The 22,627-nt window shown below is 43.9% G+C and overlaps 3 protein-coding genes across 4 annotated transcripts; 1 reads left to right on the top strand and 2 right to left on the bottom strand.

Annotated features, from left to right (window-relative positions):
- Window positions 1–1,171: 1,171 nt before the first annotated feature.
- LOC133918090 (peroxidase 31-like) lies at window positions 1,172–5,767 on the bottom strand. The gene is made up of 2 exons (XM_062361846.1): window positions 5,591–5,767; window positions 1,172–2,314 (listed from the first exon to the last, which is right to left on the bottom strand). The coding sequence occupies exons 1-2, from the start codon at window positions 5,765–5,767 to the stop codon at window positions 1,172–1,174; spliced, it is 1,320 nt and encodes a 439-aa protein (XP_062217830.1).
- Window positions 5,768–6,192: 425 nt separating this feature from the next.
- On the bottom strand, window positions 6,193–13,172 carry LOC133919764 (chaperone protein dnaJ 16-like). 2 transcript variants are annotated; one of them, XM_062364261.1, is made up of 11 exons: window positions 12,566–13,170; window positions 12,096–12,219; window positions 11,932–12,014; window positions 11,746–11,857; window positions 11,560–11,664; window positions 8,858–8,908; window positions 7,527–7,613; window positions 7,337–7,445; window positions 7,114–7,262; window positions 6,960–7,013; window positions 6,193–6,888 (listed from the first exon to the last, which is right to left on the bottom strand). In XM_062364261.1, the coding sequence occupies exons 1-11, from the start codon at window positions 12,724–12,726 to the stop codon at window positions 6,598–6,600; spliced, it is 1,326 nt and encodes a 441-aa protein (XP_062220245.1). In that variant the 5' UTR covers window positions 12,727–13,170; the 3' UTR covers window positions 6,193–6,597. The 2 variants fall into 2 exon arrangements, with proteins under 2 accessions (XP_062220245.1, XP_062220246.1); XM_062364262.1 differs by lacking the exon at window positions 8,858–8,908 and having other exon boundaries at window positions 12,566–13,172.
- A 6,941-nt stretch (window positions 13,173–20,113) lies between these two features.
- LOC133917709 (uncharacterized) lies at window positions 20,114–20,697 on the top strand. The gene has a single exon (XM_062361573.1). It carries the CDS (start codon window positions 20,258–20,260, stop codon window positions 20,522–20,524), a length of 267 nt encoding a protein of 88 aa, XP_062217557.1. The 5' UTR covers window positions 20,114–20,257; the 3' UTR covers window positions 20,525–20,697.
- The last annotated feature ends 1,930 nt before the right edge of the window (window positions 20,698–22,627 follow it).

The following is a 22,627-nucleotide window of genomic DNA, read 5'->3' as shown; positions in this document are numbered from 1 at the left end:
GCTTTCTGGGTGCTCGGGGACCAACTGTTCCTGGCCCCGAGCTCCCAGACCTTGCTTCCCTCGGGTCATAGGGGCTCTCTGGGTACTCGGGGGCCAACTTTTTTTGCCCCGAGCACCCACTCCCGGACCTGGCTTCCTTCGGGTCCTCGGGACTCTCTTGGTACTCAGGGACCAACTTTTCTTGTCTCCAAGCACCCACTCCCGGACCTTGCTTTCCTCGGGCCCTCGGGGAGGTGATCCCCGAGGGAAGGCACCATGTGGCACTGCGCTGTCCTGTCCTTAGGACTCAGGCACCCCCAGATCTCATATCACCGACAAATATCATATATGATATGTAATGTAATGATAGCGTGTGTTGACTCCCAAGTGAAAGGTTATATGTTCGATTACTGGTGGGTGTGAGTTTTTGTGAATTTTTTTTTCAATTTTTCACGAGCCGACAAGCCAAAAAAAGATCATCAGATCTACCGTGCCGCGGATCAGCATGACACGACATACTTGGCAAACGGATCTAGTCGGATCGTGCCTAAATGTGCATGTGCCCTATCGGGCCGAGCCACCCATTTGACCACCTTTATTGCAAACTATGGCTCCCTGGTCAGAGTCTTTGTGGGGAACATGTCCAACTGGAATTGAATCTTTGGCTCATCATGAGTGCTCGTATATTTTAGGATTAAATCCTAATAGGAATAGTATATGCACATATAGATACGTTCAGTGGTCAAAACGTATGCCCGTGTTACGTGAGATTATATCTTCAATCTTATTTAGATATGTGTTAGGATGTATCTACATACGTGTGTGTGATATGAGTGAGTGTTTGGGTTTGACCTGTGTAAAAAATCATGATAAAACAATGCAACAATGTGACGATTTGCGTGAGGATACATGATTAATTAGCTGGCAAGATGAATCAAAGGAAGAAACAAAAGCATTCGTACAAATAACACTTGGGAGCCAAGTTTTTCTTCACAGCACAGATTCGGATTGATCGAACAGGAAACATGACACATTTCCTCACGAATCATGACACAGTCGTGACCGCCGCCGGAGGCGCAGAGTTCTCGAGCAACACGTTGGTAGAGACACGTCATCGTCGTATCACACGTACAGCTCGGACGTCCATCGATCGATCGGCAGACAGGCAAGCACGCACGCACCGTCGTAGACATCACTTGGGCATGGGGCCGTGGTTGTAGGTGTCGCAGCGCCGCCTGATCTCGCCATCGGCGCCAGTCTTGACGCCGAGCAAGCTGAGCTTCTCCATGGCGCGGCCGAAGTCGTCGAAGAATGTGGTGGCGTTGGCGGCGTAGAGCTGCACGAAGGGCTTGGTGCGCGGGTCCGTCCACAGCTCCTGGTCCGTGCCGAGCAGGCCGAGGCCGCGCTGCAGGTTTAGGAAGTACATGTTGTCGAACTTGCCGGGCGTCATGATGTCGTTGAACGCCGCGATGGTGCTGTCGTTGAGGTAGTCCTTGCACGCGACCTGCAGCCCCTTGGCGTATGTCGGGTTCATGCTGGGGTCGAACGGCTCCAGTTTCCCGCCCTTGTCGCGGAAGTTGAACAGCCGGTCCGCGAACTCCTTGCAGTGGGAGAAGCCCAGCGTGTGGGCGCCGGATAGCGCCACCAGCTCCTGCACAGTGAATCCTTTGGCGCCGAACATCTGGATGAGGCGGTCCACGGTGAAGTTGGTGTGCGGGAGCTCGACGTCGGGGGCGGTGGGCGACGAGGAGAGGGAGTCCTTGCGGCCGAGCGGGACGGAGTACCGGGGCCCGCCGGTCATGGTGACCAGCACGCGTGACGCCAGCGCGAGGATGTCGGCGCAGGAGACCACGCCAGGGCACTCCAGCTCCAGGGCCAGCTTGGCGCGCGTCACGGCGTCGAAGGCGTCCCCCGGCAGTGAGTGGTTGATCTCCGCGTCGTGCTCCGACTTTGCGAACTGGTTGGACGCGATCAGCACCGACGCGTCGCACCCGCTCACGAAGCAGTCGTGGAAGAAGACGCGGAGCACGGCCGCTGCCGTCGTCGGGTTCGTCGTCTGCTTCGACTGGACCACCTCCGCGATTATCCGCTCCCCGCGCGGGCACGACTGGCTGTAGTACTCCGGCGTCAGCTTCCCTCCCGCGGGAGGTACCGGCTCCGGCGCGGCTCGCGCCGCGCCGGCCGAGAGGGCGGCCGCGAGGAGGAGGAGGAGGGACAGACGCATGGATGATATGTCGTGTTGGTACGTCGCTGTGCGTATGGTTCTTGGTGGGTTCCCTCCTGGCGTGAGGCGCGCGTGTACGGGTCCAAGAAATGCGAGGAGGAGTTGGAGCGGCTGTTCTTGGAGGCAATGGAGGAGAGCGAATGGAGTGGAGGGAGTGGCGGGGAGAGGAGAGCGGGAGAAGAGGGCGGCTGTCAACGCGTCTCTCCTTCTGGTCTCTACTGCATTTAGCTAACTGCCAACCTTCAAATCAGGGCTGGCTCTATAGTTTTGAGGGCCTTAGGGTGAATTCGGAACTACGCCCTTAAAGCTAAATTATTCTTTTCGCTGGTATAGTTTATAAATCATTTATTCTCTAAGTGATATAAATAAATATTGCTAACATGATAAACCAAGTAGTATCTAAGTAAAAGTTAACTTCAAACATGCTCTTACTTCTCGATGAATCATATAGAAACTACAATAGAAAAACTTAAAGAACAGCAAAACGAAACTACTATATTATCTCAAATAAAAATCAAACTCCAACTACTCCAATGGCAATGCTTTAAAAAAGAGGAGATGACAAATATCCAATGTCTCTAAAAAAAAAACAACTCCCAGTACATTTTATTGATGCAAAATCTTTAAGGATAATATCGAGATCAATGTTGTTCAAGACCTTTTTCTCAGTGCAGCACATAGTCAAGCCATTCAATCTTACCTGTGATATAGTTAACCTTAAATAGTTTTTTAGTAATTTTAATTTTAAGAAATTTCTTTCAGTTGAGGCTACAGTCACAAGTACAGTTAAAAGGATTCAATAGGTAATATAGATATTTGGATATAGCAATCTACAACGGTAACGAATTGAAGAATCTCAGGTGCTGATATTAAACCATCTGACAAAGTTACTTGCATCACTTTTAATTCAGAGAAAAAATTATTTAACTCAACATCATATGAGTTATCATGAGAAAAAACTTATACAAAAGTAGTGCAGCATTTCCGTAGGTCAGTATCATTCAAGGATTTCAGATTTTTTTGAGTTGAATAAGAAACCAAACGCATTTTCAAATGCCTTCACTACTCAAATCGAATAGTCAATAAAATAATTACAACATCAATCATGACTAGAAAATAATTAACATTGAAGAATGCCATAGCTAACTGTGTTTCTTCATTTTGATCATTTTCTTCATCAAAATGCTTCTTACTTTTACCTTGACGTTTTGTAGAAAATTTTGGCTCTATATCCAATTAAGGTGCAATAGCTTTTATTTCTGTATTTTTAAAAAATGAGATGACCCCTTCGATTTATTTGAGATTAGCATCATGCACACAATCTTAGACTGTAATTTCTTGCTAACCATATTTATAGAAAATAAAATATCATACCAAATAATCATACTAACTAAAATTTAAAATTCTCAAGTGCAGTTACCAAAGATTAAGCATCACTCACTGCTTTTGGGTCATCAGTAGAAAATCTTTCCAGTTCCAATAAAACTGACCTTATTTGGGGAGTTTCATACCTGATAGCTTGGACAATTTTTATTCAACTCTCTCAGCGAATATTAGACAAAGAGTTGACGGTTAGTTTTGGAATATTGTCAAGCAAAATTTTCCACCTTTTAGTAGAACATGAAAACGGTGCATATATCCGTTGTCTAACACTGAAGAATGAAATAGCTTTGTTGCAATATTTCGTCATATCACAAAGATTAAGATTTAGACTATGACATGCATATGCATATATAATGATCTTGGATCAATTTCAAGCAAACACGTCTGAACACCTTGGTATTTTTCCTTCATTTTAGAATCATTGTCATAACCTTGACCTCTCATATCAGCGACATTCAAATCAAGGGAGTCCAATACATTCATCAATTTGTTAAAAAAACCCTAATCCTGATGTATCATTCACCTTTAAGAACTCTAGAAAGAACTACTTCACTCTCGAAATATTACTTAACATATTGATACAACGCACAATTAGAGTCATTTGTTCTTCATAGCTCACATCTGGGTGCAATCTAAGATAATAGAGAAATATTTGGCATCCTTGATGATCCTTAAGATAAAACTTTTCAAAGCATGAGCAAGAAGAAAAATTAACTTATTCTAAATATTGTGGCCAAGATAATGATGATGAATTTCACTATTTTGAATGCGCCTAATGTGTTCTTGCATCACATAATCAAATTCAGAAATCATTTCAATTGTGCTCAGAAAATTACTATTGTTATCTTGATAAAATTTCTCATTTGATCCTTGAAAGGTCAAATTATGTTTAGCAAGAAACTTCACAGCAGAAACTATTCTTACCAAAACATGTCTCCAACGCTCTTTTTTCTTTGCAATTTCCCGTTGCAAATCATCATCAATTGTCTGATTTTTGCTTAACCTCAACCTAAGTTCATTCCAAGTATTCATATTTGTTATATGCTCAACATTGTTCTCATGTTGTTTGAGTCTCCCACTGAGATGCTTGTAGTCCCTCAATCCATCATATGCTAACAAAGTTTTGGTCTAATTTGATTTGAACAATCAGCAGCAAAAACAGTAAACTTTATCCACATGCTTAGAGTAAACCAACCATTTTCTGTCAACAACCTCACTATTACTTAATTTTCTGGAGTAGTAAGCATATGAAAAATATCTACCATTGCTATCTGAAGGGAACTGCAGATTCAATTCTCTCACACACCATTTTTCAATTAAGATATCTCTTCCCCTATTGTTGAGATTATTCCATGTTCTAGGATCATATATAGCTAAAAGAGAATCTTTTTTTCATCAATATTTGGATTTTTAGTATCAGATGAAGGCTATAAATTTTGTTTCCCTGTAGCGTTCTCATTAACATCAACTTCTGCATTTAAATTATGATTAGATTCCTGCCCTTGATTTTTTATACTACAATCATCTACCTCCTTGGAATTATCACCGGGAGCAAAATTACTTGAAACTGAAAATAACTTATGTATAGCACCTTTTTGCGATTCAATAAATTGATCTTCTCGTTTTCTCCTTTTGCTTTTCTAAGCACATGACAAATGCTTCTTAGGCAACATTCTAACACCTAAAATTAGAAAGAAAAATAAGCAACAAGAACCCTAACCAATGAGCAATAGATCATCCATGCGTTGAGGAATAATTTAATTTATGGACTAAATAGATAGCAATTAATAGTATTTTCTAGGCTTATAATATAGTTATACTAACCGTACAAATTAAGCCAGCAAATTGCACAACCAAACCAAGTCCCGAATGGCTGATTAGCTGAACTGTGAATCCCTCCTAACCACCTGCGCATGGGTGCGTGCACACGATCTCACTATCGATACCGAAGCAAGCAGAAGCAGGTCAGCAACACGAAAACGAAATTGGCAAATAGCAACTCACCGGGCGACGGCCGACGGCAACACGGCGCGAGGCGAAGGCGATCGGCGACCTAGTGTCAAGACTCGAGCAGAGCGTCGAGTCGATGAGTCCGAGCGGCAACAGCATGTAGGGCAGTAGGGCACGGCCGCACAGGAAACTGAGTGTCGAGAAGAGCACAGGCAGGCCACGTATCGGCATATGCAGACATGCGGTGACGTTTTGCGTTCTAGACCTGGCTCTTGAGGCAGAGTACCTACTGCATAGTACATTTGGGCTACCGGTTTAGGCCCTAGGCGGTCACACCCCGCGCCCTGGCCCGGAGCCGGGCCTGTTTCAAATGTTGTGGATTTGAGCCTTTTGTGGCAAAATACAGTATTACCTAGAAAAGCATAGAGTATTAAAACAATAACGATCAAGCTAATTACACAGCTACTTGTACTGAAAATTTTGTTAAGTAACGCGCTGTATTGATGCTTGAGTTATCGGATGCAGGCTGTCAATCGTTTAAAACCAGCAAGTTTCGCCCAGCGTCATAGGTTGATAGATTGCCTCATCTGAAAGACTGAATGAAATGCGTGGCGTTAAAACATGGATTGCAGGATCAGAAGTTCAGAACAGATAGGTTTACAATCACACTGGATAGTAATGTCAACACAGACATCATCAAACAAATCGAACGAATGTGAATCGGATCCTGGCCGCAGTGTGCAACATTACTCACTACCAATACCCCTTGTGTACATTCATCGGTAACCGTCATAACTTAGGATCGAAATAAAACAGTATCAGACTACCAGTGAGGGTCCCAAAAACTACGTGATACATTTCTTTACATCATTTCTGAAACTGACGAGCTTCCTGACTTTTCAGGAAACAAAATGGTACAATCACGGGAAGAAAAGATGAAAAACAAGGCCACATCTTTCGGAGGTCAAATGGAAATCCCTTCCTGTTTCCTGAGAGCGGTAAGCTCGCGTGAACACCTACTGAATGTGATAGATTCAGAACAAAATAATACATTACAATTCTCAGCAAGGCCTTCTCTTGTCTACTTTCAAATGAATGTTGAACCACTTCTTCCTTTGAAGCCGATCTTTAGGTTTCTTTTCCTTTTTACTTTTAGGACCTTCATCGTCGCTTCTGGATCCCTCCTTGGGCTGGCTCTTTGATTTCTTTTCCTTCTTTACAGTTTGGTCATCATCACTTTTGGACCCAGTAGAGGGTGATTTCCCTTTGCTGCTACTGGAACTCCGCTGCAGAGTTGGGTTGTTGGTATAGGATGCATGAATTGCATTTCTTTCGTTTAGAAGCTCATCAATCTACGAAAGAAAAACATAAAAGTTTAGACCACAGTGAGAAGCACAAATGACAGTTTCATGAATGCACGTACTGTTTCCATTTCTTGAGCGTATCTGCTGGTCATCTCAGTGAACTTCGCTAAAACCTGCCAATTTTAGCTCTTACAATGCTGTGTTTGAACATTAACACTGTACGTGCAAATAGAGAACCTGCAAAAACGAACTATTTATAACGGGAAGGCATACCTCCCTGTACTCGGACTCAAATTTAGACAGCTCAGATTGTTTTGCAAGTATCTTCGCCTCCACACTTCGTAGCTTCTCCTTTTCGGCGGAAAAGGGTTCAGCACATACAACCTCTATAGTATAGCTCACACTTTTGAAGAAATTATCACCTAAAAAGTAATTGATTTTCAATAGATTGTATAGTCATGGATAACTAAATATGGTGCAACAGAAAATGATGTACCATAGACAGCGAAACAATGGGTTCCTGCTTTCAGTTCGTTTACTTCACATGGTTGAAAGCCATCCAGTCTTTTAAAGAATGCACTGTCAGGATCCGTTGCAGTAGCAGCCTAGTAGTAATTGGAGCTTGTAAAAGAGAACCCACAAAGAAACACAACAGGAGGCAAAAAGGCACTAACTTGTATACTCACCGAATTATTTTGTTCAAATCGATACACAGGAAAGCCTAGAAAGAACATCCCCGCAGAAGTAACTTTCCCAGTCTTTGCACTATCCTCCTGCACAAAGCTGATACATGTTAGATGAAATCATGCTCAAACAATCACACGGTAAAATCACAAAATTTCCTTTAGAATAGAAGAAGATTGTCAAACAGCAGATTTTTAATTCAGACATGGAAGGAACTTCAGCAAATAACAAGTTAGTATATGAAGCTCTTTCATAAAAATGCATCTGTTTTATGCTCTTGTAAGGCCCCACGACATACTAATTGTTTGGTTTTTGTCTTCACTTTATCCAGAAGGACTCAGCTGAGTTACTGGGGTTGGATCCTTAGACATGATATCTGAGTCAACATTGCAACTACCAATAAAGGATTAATCAATTGCAATAGATTGTTATATTTACTGCACTCACACACACTTCCACAAGAGCACACATGAAGGGCCTGACACTCTCATTAAGTTGGCAGCATGCATACACACCTGTATAGTTGTAAGAATGGCTCTCTCAAACCCAGTGGGAGCAATACCCTCATACAGTATCAAACTTTGCAGGACCAGATATTTCTGTTTTCTTTCTTAGTGACCACATTGCGCAACAGCTCACAGCGTGCTCACAGTCAGATAGCTTCAGATAATCAATTGGTTGTTTAATTTGCAGCGAAGTGGTGTGGTTGCAGCTATTTCAGTGCTTCTGGATGGATCGTAAAACAACATTTGATATGAAGTTGGTTAAGGTTAACAGTTAAGGTACACGCAATTTATCCCCCTGGAGACTATGCAGGACAATGTGTAAGGTAGAGACCCTTGGTAATATGTCTGGACCAATAATAGATGATACTAAGGAACATATTTGGCATTTACATGATATCACAAAAGTAATTCCTACAGGCCATCCAATACAACATTGATCCCATGAGATTGAGAAAGCTAATTATGTCAGGACGAGAAATTTCTCAACCAACGATATTACTGCATTGTCATTAATCACTTCAGGGGAACTCACTTCACCCATGTAATCTATTCTTTAGAAAGAACAGTTTCCAAACATATCTACAGGGATAAACAAACTAACAAAGCAACATTGGTATTCGCTACTACACAGTTATGACAGTCAAATGCACTATAGCTATTCAGCTGTGCCCTCAAGGTTACAGCAAATCAAGATCTAAACTTGATAAGAAATAGTCGTTTCCTCCATGTTTGGCATGGCATGCTTGACATGTGATAAACTAATAATCAATAGAACTTTTTTTCCTTTGGACTTACAAAATGATGAGGTGGCTACACAACTCACATACCTGTAAGGCAAGGCTTAATCCACCATTTTCCTCAGGATCAAAATACAGCAACTGAAAATAGGGGGGAAACATGCCTTAGGAGAAGTTATGTGTTAGGAAACTTGCTACAGTGCAATTACACAATATATCAAGTACTTGATTTATTTAAATATTGGAACAATTCCTTCTATGCAATTGGAAACTTCCCATATCCCTGATATGCCACTGAAACCTGGCCTATTCCTTAAGTGCCACCATTGTTAAACTTTATGCCCCTAAATGCCACTACCGTCACTTCCGTTGGTTTTGACCGTGAGTCAAATATTGAAATCCCCATCTTGCCCTCTTTGTTCTTCTTTGATGGCTCTCCTTCGACTACCGCCTCGAGCCCAGTCATGGAACGAGCTTGGACCCGCCGTCAATTCTTCCTCCTCCGGTGAGCCATCGGCCAATTCCTCTCTCCCACATCCTCCTCACTCCATGGTGCACCTCCTAGACCATTTCTTGGCGTGAATCTGCAACCCACCAAGTTGCACTACCGTTTCTCCCCGCCGCTGTCCTCCATCCCCGCTGTGAAGTAGCTCGACGTCGCCGGCCAACTCCAGTGCCTTTCTTCCTGAGCCGAGACCGCTAAGAGCTCCACCATGACGTGCTGGTGCTCGGTGGCCCTTCTCAGCTTCCTTCTCTACCTCACCGCTCGCTCGGTCGGACGCCGCCACCGAGCAGCAGCAGCTCCCCACCGTCCTTCCTCGCCATTGCCGCCCTTAAGCTACGAGGAGCCACGCCAGAAGCTTGCCCACCACCTCCCCGGACCGAAGCCCGACCGGAGCTCCAATGCTCACACCTCCTTCACCTTCCTCGCCGGTCGCCACCGCGTGTTCGTCGACCTCCATGACTAACTTATGGCTCCGCCATTGCCCGAGCCGCTCTAGCCACGAGCCGCCTTTGCCCGAGTCGACCCCACGGTCCAGTGAAGCTCGCTGCCCCCTTCCCTTCTCCTCTCTCCCTCTGCAGCGCGCTGCCGCTGTCGACCTAAGCGCCATCGTCTGCCATGGTCGCCACCGTACATGCTATCCCAATGCCTTAAATGGAACCGTTACAATGCATTGAAGCTCGTGGTACCCCTCCCCAGCCAAGGCTCGTCGCTGTTCGCCACCAGCGACCGGTCAAAGCCCAGTCAAACCGCCATTCCCTAGTCGAGATCGAAGCAATAGCAACATCTAGATTGAGCACGGATGCAAGAGGAGGTTCTCGTCGTCGAGAGAGGCCAGCGGGACGTGCGGTTGAGGAATTGCATCCACCCGGCATCCACCGTTGCCTCCAGCGCCCTACGACCGCTGCTGCTGCGGCTCCACCGACGTGTCCACCCGGCCGCTCCCTCTGATCCTACTGGAATTCAGCAAGCACAGGCACAGGCAAACCATGAACCAAGCACATGCGTCAGGAAGCGACGAGCTGCGAGAGGGGCGGAATCGGACAAGGAGATCAGGCGAGCGGGGGATTCACCGGGGAGGGAGGAGGGTGAAGACGGGGTCACCGAGGTCGCTCCTCGTGGGTGAGCCGGTGATGGAGGAGGCCGCCGGTGAGAGAGGCTCCCGTCTAGGTCGTTTCTCCAGTGCGCAAGGAGATATGCCCACCCACTGCTTGCTCCTTGTCGTCCTCACCACTCCACTGAAGAAGAGATGTAGAATAGATGAAGAAGTTGCTGACATGTGGGCCATAAGGGCAATATGGTCTTTTCACATGTCCATCACGGCTCGATTGCTGGAAAATGGTCAAAAGTGGCATTTTCGGACGTAAAGTTTAAGAACAATGGCATTGGAGGGACAAGTCAGTTTCCAATGGCATTTCTGGGACTAGGGGCCTGTTTGGTAGAGCTCCCCCGATCTAAATTCTCTGGAGGGAGTGATTATCTAAGAAAAGTGGTTATGTGGCTGAAAATAATTCTCTTGAGTAAACTCTATAGAGGAAGTGATTCTGTGTGAGAAGTGAACCAAGGAAAGCTAATTTTTTTCAGCTCCCAGCATCTAGTTCATTTCAAGGAATCACTTCCACGAATTCCACTCGAGGAGCTAAAAACTGAAAACTGTTGTTTGGCAAAGCTCCCTCTAATTCCATTCGAGGAGTTGTTCTAGAAGCTCTGTCAAACAGACCCTAGACAACTTTTCAATGGCATATAAAAATTCTCCCTTAAATATTCTATGCTGCGAATAAATCAACTACTAAAGAGAATCTGCTCACCGTCTATTGATCATCATAAGTTAATAACAATGGAAGTTTAATCATGCTTTCCCTAAAAAACAAAGTAGATTCTTTCATATAGGATGAATAATCACCACTTTATTTCTTAATAGCACATAATACCCCCCCCCCCAAAAAAAAAAAAAAGTAATGAATACTTCATTCTGTAAATAACAATAAAATAGTTTATATGTGGAACATTACATTTACAACTGAGAGAAGACAATGCTTATCAGTTACATGGTCAATTCTGTAAATAATAATAAATTAGTTTATATGTGGAACATTATATTTACAACTGAGCGAAGACAATTCTTATCAGTTACATGGTCAATTCTGTAAATAACAATAAAAAAGGTTTATTTGTGGAACATTACGTTTACAACTGAGAAAGGCAATAACTGATGTAAATCATGTAATGGAACGGTTACATGGTCAAAAGATCATAGAAGATGGATGTTAATGGTAAGTTGGCAACTAACCTTAAATTTACTTTTAGCAGTTGAATGAACTCTACACACTAAGCCCATTTTGGCTTCTTTGTCTGTTATGTCCACAGAATAAAAGTGAGCTGACTGCTTTTCCACCTGCCAACATGTGTAGAAATATGAAATATTAGCTGGTAAAAAAAAATGCATGGAGAAGAACACTGGGAGGTAGTTGCCAACCTTCCTACATACAGATTTTCCCAGATGAAGCTGAGAAATCTCTACTGACCCGTTCAGTGCCTCTTCTAAAACTGTTGCTGAGACAGTGGTCTTGATCGGTACACCTAGCTTGCTGCACAAACAGCTTATCATCACATAACGTGGCAAAAAATAATGAATAAAGCAGCTATATCATCAACGAGCTACCTAAACAGAGCAACAAACACTGTATTTACAGTATTGAGACTTGATAGGTCCAGCTCCAGTTCCTGACTATCTGCTTCAATGGCCTGAACAGTAACCAAAGCATTGCAGTCACACGAGAAAACAATCAGCTCAAACTACTCAAATCAAATCATGCCATCAATCACCTCGAATCCCAATGAATCGTACTGGCGCCTCTTATCTGGATCTGACAAGATGTTATAAGAGAATGTAGCTTCTTGGAACTTCTCTGAGGCAACAGGGTCGTCTGCATTCTTATCTGGATGGTACCTGCAGGACAGTTTTTACCAGAAAATATTCAAACAGCTGCATTTCCCCTCCATCAAATTATCACTAAACAAGCTAGCCAAACTACCAATTATCTGAATAAGTCAGCACAAAAGCCTTGTTTGTTGTTTGAATATAATGAACGATCCAAACAACTCCCCAAAAATGTTTTCTATTTGGTTGCAGAAAAAGAGGGAAATTTATTCAAAATAAGCAACATTGAAAAGCATACTTGTCTATGAACAAAATTAGCATACAATGCGAACTATTCCACAGAAATTGCACACAGCCATTCCCTTCTGAGCAGAGAACAGCACGCTAATTGTCCAAATCCCACAGCATTACTCACTTGAGGGCCATACGGCGGAAGGCACTCTTGATCTCCTGCTCGGTGGCATTTCGCCCCACCCCGAGCACCTCGTACGGGTCCCTCCTCTGCGCCGCTGCGCCGGCAGCCGCCGCCGAGTCCGCCTTCTCCGCCTTGAACGACCCAAACTTGGGCCCCGCCATGGTCGCCTCTGTCGCCTTCGCAGCAACCAACGAAGTAGGTCGCCCTCAGCCCCCGAAAACCTAGACGCCGTTCAGATCTTACAGCGGCAGCGAGGAGCTCGGGTAGTCGGGTCACGCCCACCCGCCGCAGCTAACAGCAGGGGTGGGGCTGAGCTCCGGTCAACGGCGGGGCAGCGGAAGCTAGGGTTTCTCCGTTGGGGAGAGGCCGGCCGGCCGCCGCGGATTCGTGGCTTCTACTAATTCGGGGTGGCGAGGAGGGGAGAGAAGAGACGCGAGGCGAGGCGAGGCGAGGCCGACGAAATGGGTGGGGGACACGAGGAGGGGAGACGCGAGCGAGGGAGAGAGAGACGGACGATTTTGTTTAGGTGCCGACATGTGGGCCCCGGCGGGCAGTGGGCTGCCTGGCTCCGTCGGACGGGGAGGTGGTGGTGCTCCGCTCGAGCATGGTGCCGGTTACCGTGTCGCGCTGTCTTTGCCGCCCTCGAGGTTTAACCTTTAAACTATCAAACAAGCGGATGGTCGGTCACTGCCAGGTGGGGTCAAGGGCTTTGGATTTGGTAATCTGGCCCACAGATCAGTCCAAGACTCTCCAAGTGTAAGGACTAGCTTCCACTGATGCACTTGATTTACTAAGAAGGTACCGGTACTAGTAGTTCATTGTACCATTACCTGTTTCGAAAAAAAGTTCATTGTATCATTGAAGCAAGCCGTTTTAATCGCTGAATAAATTTATGACATATTTGGCAGAATTTAACTTAAGAATTTTTAAAATTAAATATTATTAACTCTAAAAATTTATAAGCTGAAGCTATGGATACATCGAGAGTACTTAGATGAGTCATTTTGTTTTTATTTTAATCTAAAAATAGATATTTAAATCACTTTATCTTAATATATAAACTCAAAATCTGATATAAAACTAGGAGCTAGAGTCCTGTTAAACAAACTAAGTACATGTTTATTTAGACTTCTGCTTTTAGGTTTTTCTGAAAAACTGTGTTTTGATTTTTTTTTTTAAAGCTATTTTTGAAAATTAGATGTTGGCTTCTGCAAAAAAATTTGGTTTTTCAATATATAGTTTTTCAAAAAAAACATCTTTCAGCGGGCTTTTTAACGTTAGTTTATTTCCTTAGAAACAGTCTTCAGTTTTTTTTTTTCAGAAATCACTTCTTCATAACTCAATTTATTCTGACTTCTGATTTCTAAAAACAACAGAAACAAAACTAGAAAAAAAAAAGAAGCAAAGAGAGCCTAAAACTTTAGCAAACTTTAGCAAGTACTTTGCAGTGCAGTTCGGAATTAGTCTAGCGGGAAATGTTTAATCTCTTTTCTTCATAAACCTATCTTTAGTTGTACTTCCCTCGTCAGTGCTACCGAAAGGGGGTAAAGGGAAGAGAGAGAACCAATTGTTGGTGAACATCTGCTCATACTCTACTGTCTAAAGAAGCTCGATTTGAACTGCAAACTCAAGTTCTTTCGTGAAAACCAAGTTAATATTACAAGCAAAAATTGTTTTACAAAGGGTGGTTAACGCCTAGAGAGGGGCAACAAGTGGCTTTCAACTTTTCCCAGAAGATGTTCCCACTAATACAGTACACATATACGTACGTAGTTCTTAGATAAGTTGTAGAACGACAGGTTGTTCCGATGCAACACGGAGAGATCAACAGGCATAGTGTATGGTGCATAATAGATTCAAGGGTCCACTGCTTGCCTGTAGAATCGTCGGCTTGCAATCAAAATGGGCTGAAAACAACAGATCACAACAGATTGGAACGATTGACATCGACGTGGTCCACAGCTGCAGACTGCATCTCCCTCCCGATCTCAGTGACTTGCACCATTTCCTTGCTGTTTGGGTTCATTGGACCACCGATGGAATCTTTCTCTGGCAACAATATGTCCATGACATCCTAGAACATGCCAACATGCTCTCTTGCAACCCTTTGCCACCCTGCTTAGGACTCAGTCCAAGCTCCCATCCAGTATCGCCCCCCTATCTCCGACCCAACCCTCTATGAGAGTCTCGCTGGGGCACTTCAGTACTCATCTTCACGTGCACTGACATCACTCATGTTGTGCAGTAGACGTGCTTGCGCATACATGATCCTCGTGAGCCCTATCTCAACCTTGTCAAGCGTATTCTTCACTATGTTAAAAGGAACCACTAACTATGAACTTCAGCTAACCCGATGAAACACTTCAATGAGCTTGCATAGCACGGTGGTGTTTGGCAATGGCAGCAAGAGACGAACTTAACACCGCAGGATCTCTGGGCTTCAGTACCAGCCATTTTTTCTTGTGAAGGCCACGGGATATGCATGCACTGCAAAATTCAGAAGTAGGCATTTCGGTGAGCAAAAACATCCTGAATGAAAATACATGTTCTACTATCTATGTTGAAGAACACATCGCGAAAACCACGAAACAGAATGACTCTGCATTCACAGCCCACGAATATCATTGACTCTGCGGTCTTTGGGGAGGAGGATTCGCAGGCGAAAGCCTTCCCAGTTGCGTGTCGGTGTCAATGATGTTGACATTCTGAGCGTCATCTCCTTCCTAAAGGTGTTATTGGGGCGTCTCCTCCTTTTTGCGGCTCCTCCGGATGAAAACCCTGATTGGCTCTTCGGTCGAGCGACGGTAGTGTCATCGTCATTCCCTTCTTAAAGGTGTCGTCTCGGATGTCTACCGTGTTCTTCAGTGTTTGCATGTTTCTTTTGTAGGTTAACCCCTACGCCCTCATTTCATGGTGACTTTCATTCTTTTTTACGCTTCACGACAGCGATTTGATTCGATGCGTGCTCCTCCGAAGTGACGCGCTGCCGACTTGCATGACAGAGAGGTGCAGCGTGGAAGCAGAGCTCATCGACCGAGTTTGTGAGGGGGCAGAGAGGTGTGGCGTGGGAGCAAAGCTCCATCGACCTGAGTTTGTGAGGGTGTCTGTTGTCCAGTTGTTTAGCTAATGTGTTGAGTTGAGTTGGTCTAGTCTGATGTCTGATTGTGTCTTCTGGTGTGAGCATTGCTTATTAAGTTGAGGTCATATTGTCATCGTAGGTTTTTAGTGCTGGTTTTCTTCTCTAAAATTGTGCATCTATTAGGTTTTTAACATAGTTTCTCTTATAAAATAGATCAACTCTTCTTCTTTTAATATATGCTCAGCTCGAGCTCTAGCTTGCCGGGTTAGAAAAAAAAATCATTGAGCATCCAGGGCTGACCGACAGTTGATGTGAAAAAATGGTATGCCAGCTTGTAAGGGCACTCGTGAAATGATGATAATATCAATTGATATTCTTCCGTGGGCCGCACTGTCACCGTTAAGCATCTTTGGATGAGTAAAACTCCATCTGTCTCTTGATTGGAACTGAAATGAGCTCACATGCATGCAGAGAGCCGTAGATTGTACTGTAGCTATATAGCTGGACCTTTCTGTTGTAGCATGGCTCGGTATCAAGACTGCAACGATCTGCATTTTTTATAAGCAGGAGCCTGTTCTGTAACGTGAGCCCACAGAATCACACCCGACAAATTCAGCAAAAGCACAAGGGAATGTAATGCCATTACATAACAACAAAACAGCGCTAATAAAAGGTCGTTAAGATGGATACAAGCTAACAGCTTTAGATCTTCACATTTCAGGCTGCTTGAGTACTGCCTTCTGGAAATTACTACCCTTCTTGTTGGTAGACACATGAATGCCATCAATTCAATTTAGATAAGCATCTTGCACTTCGTTTAAATATATGTGCTACTACAGTTGAGAAGGTTTTTTTTTATAATCACCTCCTCTAAACATCTTATTGTACATACTTTAAGTACAGATGCACAAGAAACTCTTACCAGGTCAATTGATATGGCAAATACTCCTATGCAAACTTCCTTATTATTTCGTATGCATCAGAGCTAACATTTGCGTTTGCCAATAAGGATTCGTCTGAGTGTATTTGACACATCAATTGGTACCGCATGAGTGTATTTTTCTGCATAGCAACTGCAGAGAATTAGTACCACGGGATTTTTCATCTTATCATACTTCAGTGGCCCCATGACTTTCCACATTTCCATTGCATCATTCTTAGACCATCTCCAGTAGCTACCTCAAATTTTCATCCTCAAAAATACTATTACAGCATCCTCTATCACTATTACAGCGTCTCTTATTTTTTCATCTCCAGCAGCTACCCTATTTCCTATCTTCTACTCCTTTTTTTCTCTCTCTGGACCCATCTGTCAGCCTCTATGAACAGTGCTGATACAGTACTGCTACAGTAACCGACGCGGTTTCCTTCATCCGGACCCGCTGGCAGTCCCTGGCAGCAGCGTTGCTACAGTACGCTACAGGTTGGTGCAGTGATACGCGCTGCTACAGTAGTCTGCAACAATACAGACCCCGGCTCTCTCTCCGCAACACTGTAGCGTCACTGTTTGGCACTGTAGCACTGGATGCGATATATGCTGGAGTGCATTTTTCAGTGCTACAGTACTCCGCAGAGTACTGTAGCACTGGATACTACCTTTGCTGGAGTTGATCTTAGATTACTTAAAACAAATTCACTGTTCACACTATTTCACCAAGAACAATTGACACGTCGCAATCCTGATATCATGATTTGACACAAATCACCTCCACATAAGGAACCTGAATAGTTTGTAGCCTGTTATGTAAACCTCCAATCAACCTAACTGGATCCTAGTCCATTCTCAATGCTTCGTTTCTTATATGATGTTTAAGAGAAGTTATGATGTCTAAGAGAAGAAAAAGAGTAAGAAATTGATGTTAAAAAATAAGTTTCCAATAAATACATATATCTTGTTAGTTTTTTAAGGTCTCTTAAAGCAACTTATTGTCTCACAATCATATAAGATTGCTCAAAGAGTTAGTTTCTTTCGTAAGAAATAAGTTTATTCTTTTTCATCTTTAAATTACTTGACATGTATTTTTTTGCTTAGATGAACATCTAATTAATGTCTAAGAAATTAGCATCAGGAGTGACATGTATTTACCGTTCGATCAGAGCACCCGGTATCAAGCGCAACCCTCTATTTACTGTTCGATCGAGACAGCGGCACAGATGGAAACAGAAAGGAAATCGCGTTGAGATCGGCCAGCCCGATTGGGCCCAAGAAGGGGTTGCGAGAATGGATGGGCTAGGCTAGACTAAAAATTGGGAATACAAAGTCTGGAGAATGCGAAAAGAACTAGCAATGCCATGCCACCCCACAAGAAACATAAGCTTTTACGAACGTGCTGCTAGCACAGCGGTAACGCTCCAGTTGTAAGCTGAACCGAGCCCCCACTCGCACGCCCCTGTAGAGGGGAGGAGTGATTTATTCTGGATAGCCTAAGACGTCTATGGATTATATTGAGAACACGACGTGCCTATTGCTAACGGAGTCGAATGCTTCGTAATCCTCTTCAGTAAACGTATGTATATAGGTTTGAGTATGTGTGGGGTGTGTATGTGTAGAATGTGTGGCGTGTGTTCAGATATTACACTTGTATCTATTGTTGAGCTAAAAAAATACGAGCTTTTTTATTTTTATATTTATTAAATAAAAAACTGTAAAAAAAAAGATGTATGTTTTAAAAAATTGTATAAATAGACTTCTTTCGCCCGTTGGAATGGAGAAAGGGTGACAAGTTAAAAAATAAAAATACTACATTTAAATGCTCTCAAAATTCAAAACACTAACAAAATATTTTTAGAAGGGTGACAGGTCCTTGTCGCCCTTCCAACGGACCTCAAGAGTAGGGATGAAACCGGTTAAAAAATGAGTGGAAAAGGCATAAACCACTTTCAGTTTCACATTTTTTGCTAAGAAACGAAGTTGATAATGATAATTTCATAAACGAATACGATGTCGATAATACGAGAAAACCAGGAATGGTTTTATCGAGATGGAATCATGCTGGTATTGATCGAGAATCGATAATTGAAACCTGAAAGAACACTTACATATATAGAACACAATGCAACCTCAAACTATCAAACACGCACACTAGTTAATTTCCTCTGCTCAGTCTATATCTATCATTATCAAACATAGTAATAGTGTGTGATGGCATTTTGTCATGAATTTGCATAATACATATACATATACATATATATACATACATACATACATATATAGCATGGCGGCAGCTATGACCCCCGTGGTGAGAACCATGAATCCAGGCAGCTACTGCCCAGATCAGGCGCCACCCCGCCAGCTTCTGCACCACTACCGCCTACCTGAACATAGCCAATTGAAGGAGAGGAGGATGTGAGTGTAGCGCAGAGATCTAGACCTACCTTACACGGCTCTTAGCCACCATCAGGGCAGCCCATGCACTAACCGCCATCAACAGCAGCACGATAACCACCAGGATGGAGGGGGAGCAGTAGGAAGAAGAGGGAGGGAGGGAGGGGAGGAGGGAATTGCAGGTGGAGGTTGTTTGACTCTATCGTTGCTGTCGTCTACGATTGTGGATGACTTGGGTTAGGCAATGAGAATGGTTGGCAGAAGTAGGGATTTCAATTTCGTTTTACAATTTTTTTCATTCATTGGCAAAAAGACCGAAATTCGGGAAATTTTGCTAAAATTTTGGTCATTTTTCGTCCTCTGCTCTGTGGGTCCCATATATCAGTGGAAGAAAACTCCGAAATAAAATATTTCGTTCACCACCGAAATTACCGAAATTCGTGAAATTTCGTTAAAATAAAATTTTAATCCCTAACCAGAAGTCACATCGTCCTTTGTGTTGCCCTTAGAGGGACACAGAGGGGAAATGAGAGGTATGATACCACGAGGATATTACAAGCCGTGGACACGTGGAACGGCATTCTTGCCACCTGATGGCTGGCTAGCGGCTAATTCCCGGTGTAGTCGTGAGTTCAGTATTGGCGGCGCCTGGCATGTTTTGGTCCAAGTGTGCCAGAAGCTTCTATGCTCCGTCAGGTCGTCCGTCTACCATTTTGTCCATAAATAGATTAATTAGAGCTCCATGACTTGCATAGCAATTCACAAACACATTAGTTATAAGCACTTACGAAATCCATCAATTTGTTATTCACGTACTAAAAGTCCATGGTCATGGTCTCCACGTAAGCTCCTACGTATTTTTTTTAGATTCAGGAGCCTCTGTTTAACAAATCAATTTAGACTTCATCGCGAAAGATTATCCAATTAGGCGACCTGTTCCCGCGTAGAACATCTCACTTCTGGAAACCATTCGGATTCAGGCATACCCAGGCAGCGGCCGACATGAAGACCAACCCTCGCGTTGGGCCCACCAGTCGGTGGACGGAAGCTTCCAAGCCCGTCCCTGGTCAAAACTGGCATGCAGCTGCGCCGCGCGACCTGTTGATCAACCAACCACGGCGTGCTGCTATAAAAGCTGCCATCCTCTTTGCTTCTTGGGCTCCTTGACTTGCCTCAAGAAAGCAGCACACGGTCTCCTCGAAATTCTTGAGGCGTCCGCCGTCCCTCGGGTGTCAGTCGGATCCATCGTCGTTCCGTATCCGTTCTGATCAATCCATCCATCGGAATCATGGACCGGAGCAACTCGTTCGGCGCGTCGTGGGCGGACCAGTGGGACTACGGCGGCGACCCGAGCCCCCGCGCGCGGGGGCGGCAGGACGGCGGTGGCGGCAAGAAGCAGGGCGGCGTGGAGAAGACCAAGGCGGCCGCGGCGACCGGGCTGAAGAAGGTGAAGGAGGGCACGGTGAGCGGGTTCCAGTGGATCAAGGACAAGTGCCAGAAGAAGAACGGCGGCGGCGGCAGGAAGCAGGAGGGCACCGGGATCGTTGGGTATTAGACTCTGTTTACGGACGGGGCGCGCGGTGGTTGTTTGATTAGGAAACTGACGCTGTTTGCTGCGTCCTACTGTTATTGGTGTCTGTACAGTTTTGCTGTTGGATTTAGTTGTCACCTTCCTGTATATGATCGTTTGGATCCTTCCTATTGATTGGTTCTTTGATTCGTAGCCTACTCACGGATGATCTGATGAATTTTTTGTGTTCATTAATTCGTGCAAATTAAGCTCTCTGGCTTCTTTCCTCCTCAATCGCTGCTACGGCGTCTTTATCTGACGGCAATCAGAAGGCTGCCTCACCCAGCCCGGGCAGATGAATGGTTCTCCGATGGAACGGTGACAACGGCAACGAAGATGACTGTGATGGTGGAGGCATTGGCGCCGGTGCGCATAGCTGCAACATCTAAGAACATCGCAGCTCTCTCCATTTCAAATCAGAAGAATGAATTCGGTAACCATCTTTCTACTAAGATGGCAAGGATAATGTAGCCTGATAGCAAACAAGACTCTGATAGGGGAAAAAGGGGAGTTTCTTTGGTGACTTTTTATTCGGTCAACAAATCTCGGCCGTTAGATTTTGATCCTAAGTTTCTCTTTTTTCTTCTTCCTCTAGACGTCTACATCTGTTCTTCTTCTCCAGTGTCATAGAGCACCTCGCTGCCTCATCCCGTCCGCATCCCGTTGTCAAATCCACCGTCACCGTCCCTTCTTCGCTAACCAATCTATTTTCAAGCTCCCCGACTATCGGCACTGCCCACCTGCAGCCCGAGGCCCTAGCATTGCCTCGTCGCACCTCCACACCACCGCCTACCACTAGTTCAGCCGTCGCCTGAGCGATTCCTTTTAGCTTGGAGATCTTCAAAGCCGAACCCTAGCCCTTTCTCTCATCCTAATCACACTTGCGTGCTCCATTTTGCTATTGACTGAAAACTTAGACGTTTTCATGCGACAGCAAAGTAAGAGGCGCAAAACAAATATATATGGCACCAGTACCCGTAGCACCAGAGAGGGATAGTGTAGATTCTTGTGTGGTGTACTCACCCATGAGATAGCAGTCACAACGTGGCGTGAATCCAGGCCCGGACTCTGTAGGATGAACTATAAATGGCAGCAATGTCAATAGCACATAATGCTCACGTAAAGCCCAAAAGAGCAACTGATGTAAAATAGCAAAGGTACATTTTTTGCTGATGACAAAGCTTGTGGAGATTCCTAGTTTGGCAGTTAGAACCTAATTAACATTTTTTCATCCAAGTCATATACTATTAAGTTTATAATACGCTAGTACTCGATCATTTTACAAGTTCACAACAAACAAAACATAATCAAGTCTGCGTGATATCAACAGGCTAGTGTAAGGATAGAATGGTTTAAGAGGAGGTGAATTGTGCTTTAATTAGAATTAATTCAATCGAACTTTAGAACAAGTAAACAATATTATCTTAAATAAATAGTAAAATAACTACAACGAACAAAATTGATATAATGCCAAGCAAGAAAACATGCAAGCTACGATAAGAAGAGAATTGCGGAACATAAATTTGCAAGAAAGTGAATGCTCAAAATAAATACGAGAAAATAAAAAGATAGATAAGAAGACACTGAACTTTCAAAGTATCGAGATGTTGGCACTCCGTCCTAATCCTCGTTGGAGCATCCACTAAGGATATCGCTCCCCCTTAAATCATCAAGACTCAAGTGTTCCTTAATGATAGCCACTTCTTCATCTTTAGATTGACAAGCTTCAAATCAAGCACAAAACCTTCTTTTGGAGCTTCTACAAGAACTACAAGAGCTTACCAAAACACCTCTAATCATCAGGATCGACTAGGTGTTACTAACCACTAAGAGTAATAAGCTAGATGACTCAAATCAAACCTAGATTATAGCTAGATATACACTTGCTACTTTCCTTGCACTAACGATGTCCTTAATATTCAATTAAGAACTTTGCAAATCACTCTAGTGCACTTCCTTACCTCTTGATCACACACTAAATGTTTCAGCTCTTCTGAATTGCAAGATTACTCAGTGAGACGAAATAAGGGGTATATATAGGCTAAAGGTCCAAAACTAATTGTTGCCTAACCACCCACATTTTTCGTG

The sequence above is a fragment of the Phragmites australis genome, chromosome 5 (genome assembly GCF_958298935.1).
Source record: "Phragmites australis chromosome 5, lpPhrAust1.1, whole genome shotgun sequence".
NCBI lineage: Eukaryota > Viridiplantae > Streptophyta > Magnoliopsida > Poales > Poaceae > Phragmites > Phragmites australis.
This window is presented reverse-complemented; position numbering and strand designations above follow the sequence as displayed.

What these genes read in the sequence shown, in the direction of transcription:
- LOC133918090 (XM_062361846.1), bottom strand. Translation starts at nt 5,767, where the DNA reads ATGCCGATACGTGGCCTGCCTGTGCTCTTCTCGACACTCAGTTTCCTG. An exon ending in TTGCCGTCGGCCGTCGCCCG is followed by an intron (nt 2,315 to 5,590) that starts GTGAGTTGCTAT and finishes CTCCAAGAACAG; the next exon opens with CCGCTCCAACTCCTCCTCGC.
- LOC133919764 (XM_062364261.1), bottom strand. Translation starts at nt 12,726, where the DNA reads ATGGCGGGGCCCAAGTTTGGGTCGTTCAAGGCGGAGAAGGCGGACTCG. An exon ending in GATTTGAACAAAATAATTCG is followed by an intron (nt 7,446 to 7,526) that starts GTGAGTATACAA and finishes AATTACTACTAG; the next exon opens with GCTGCTACTGCAACGGATCC. An exon ending in CCATTGTTTCGCTGTCTATG is followed by an intron (nt 7,263 to 7,336) that starts GTACATCATTTT and finishes ATTACTTTTTAG; the next exon opens with GTGATAATTTCTTCAAAAGT.
- LOC133917709 (XM_062361573.1), top strand. Translation starts at nt 20,258, where the DNA reads ATGGACCGGAGCAACTCGTTCGGCGCGTCGTGGGCGGACCAGTGGGAC.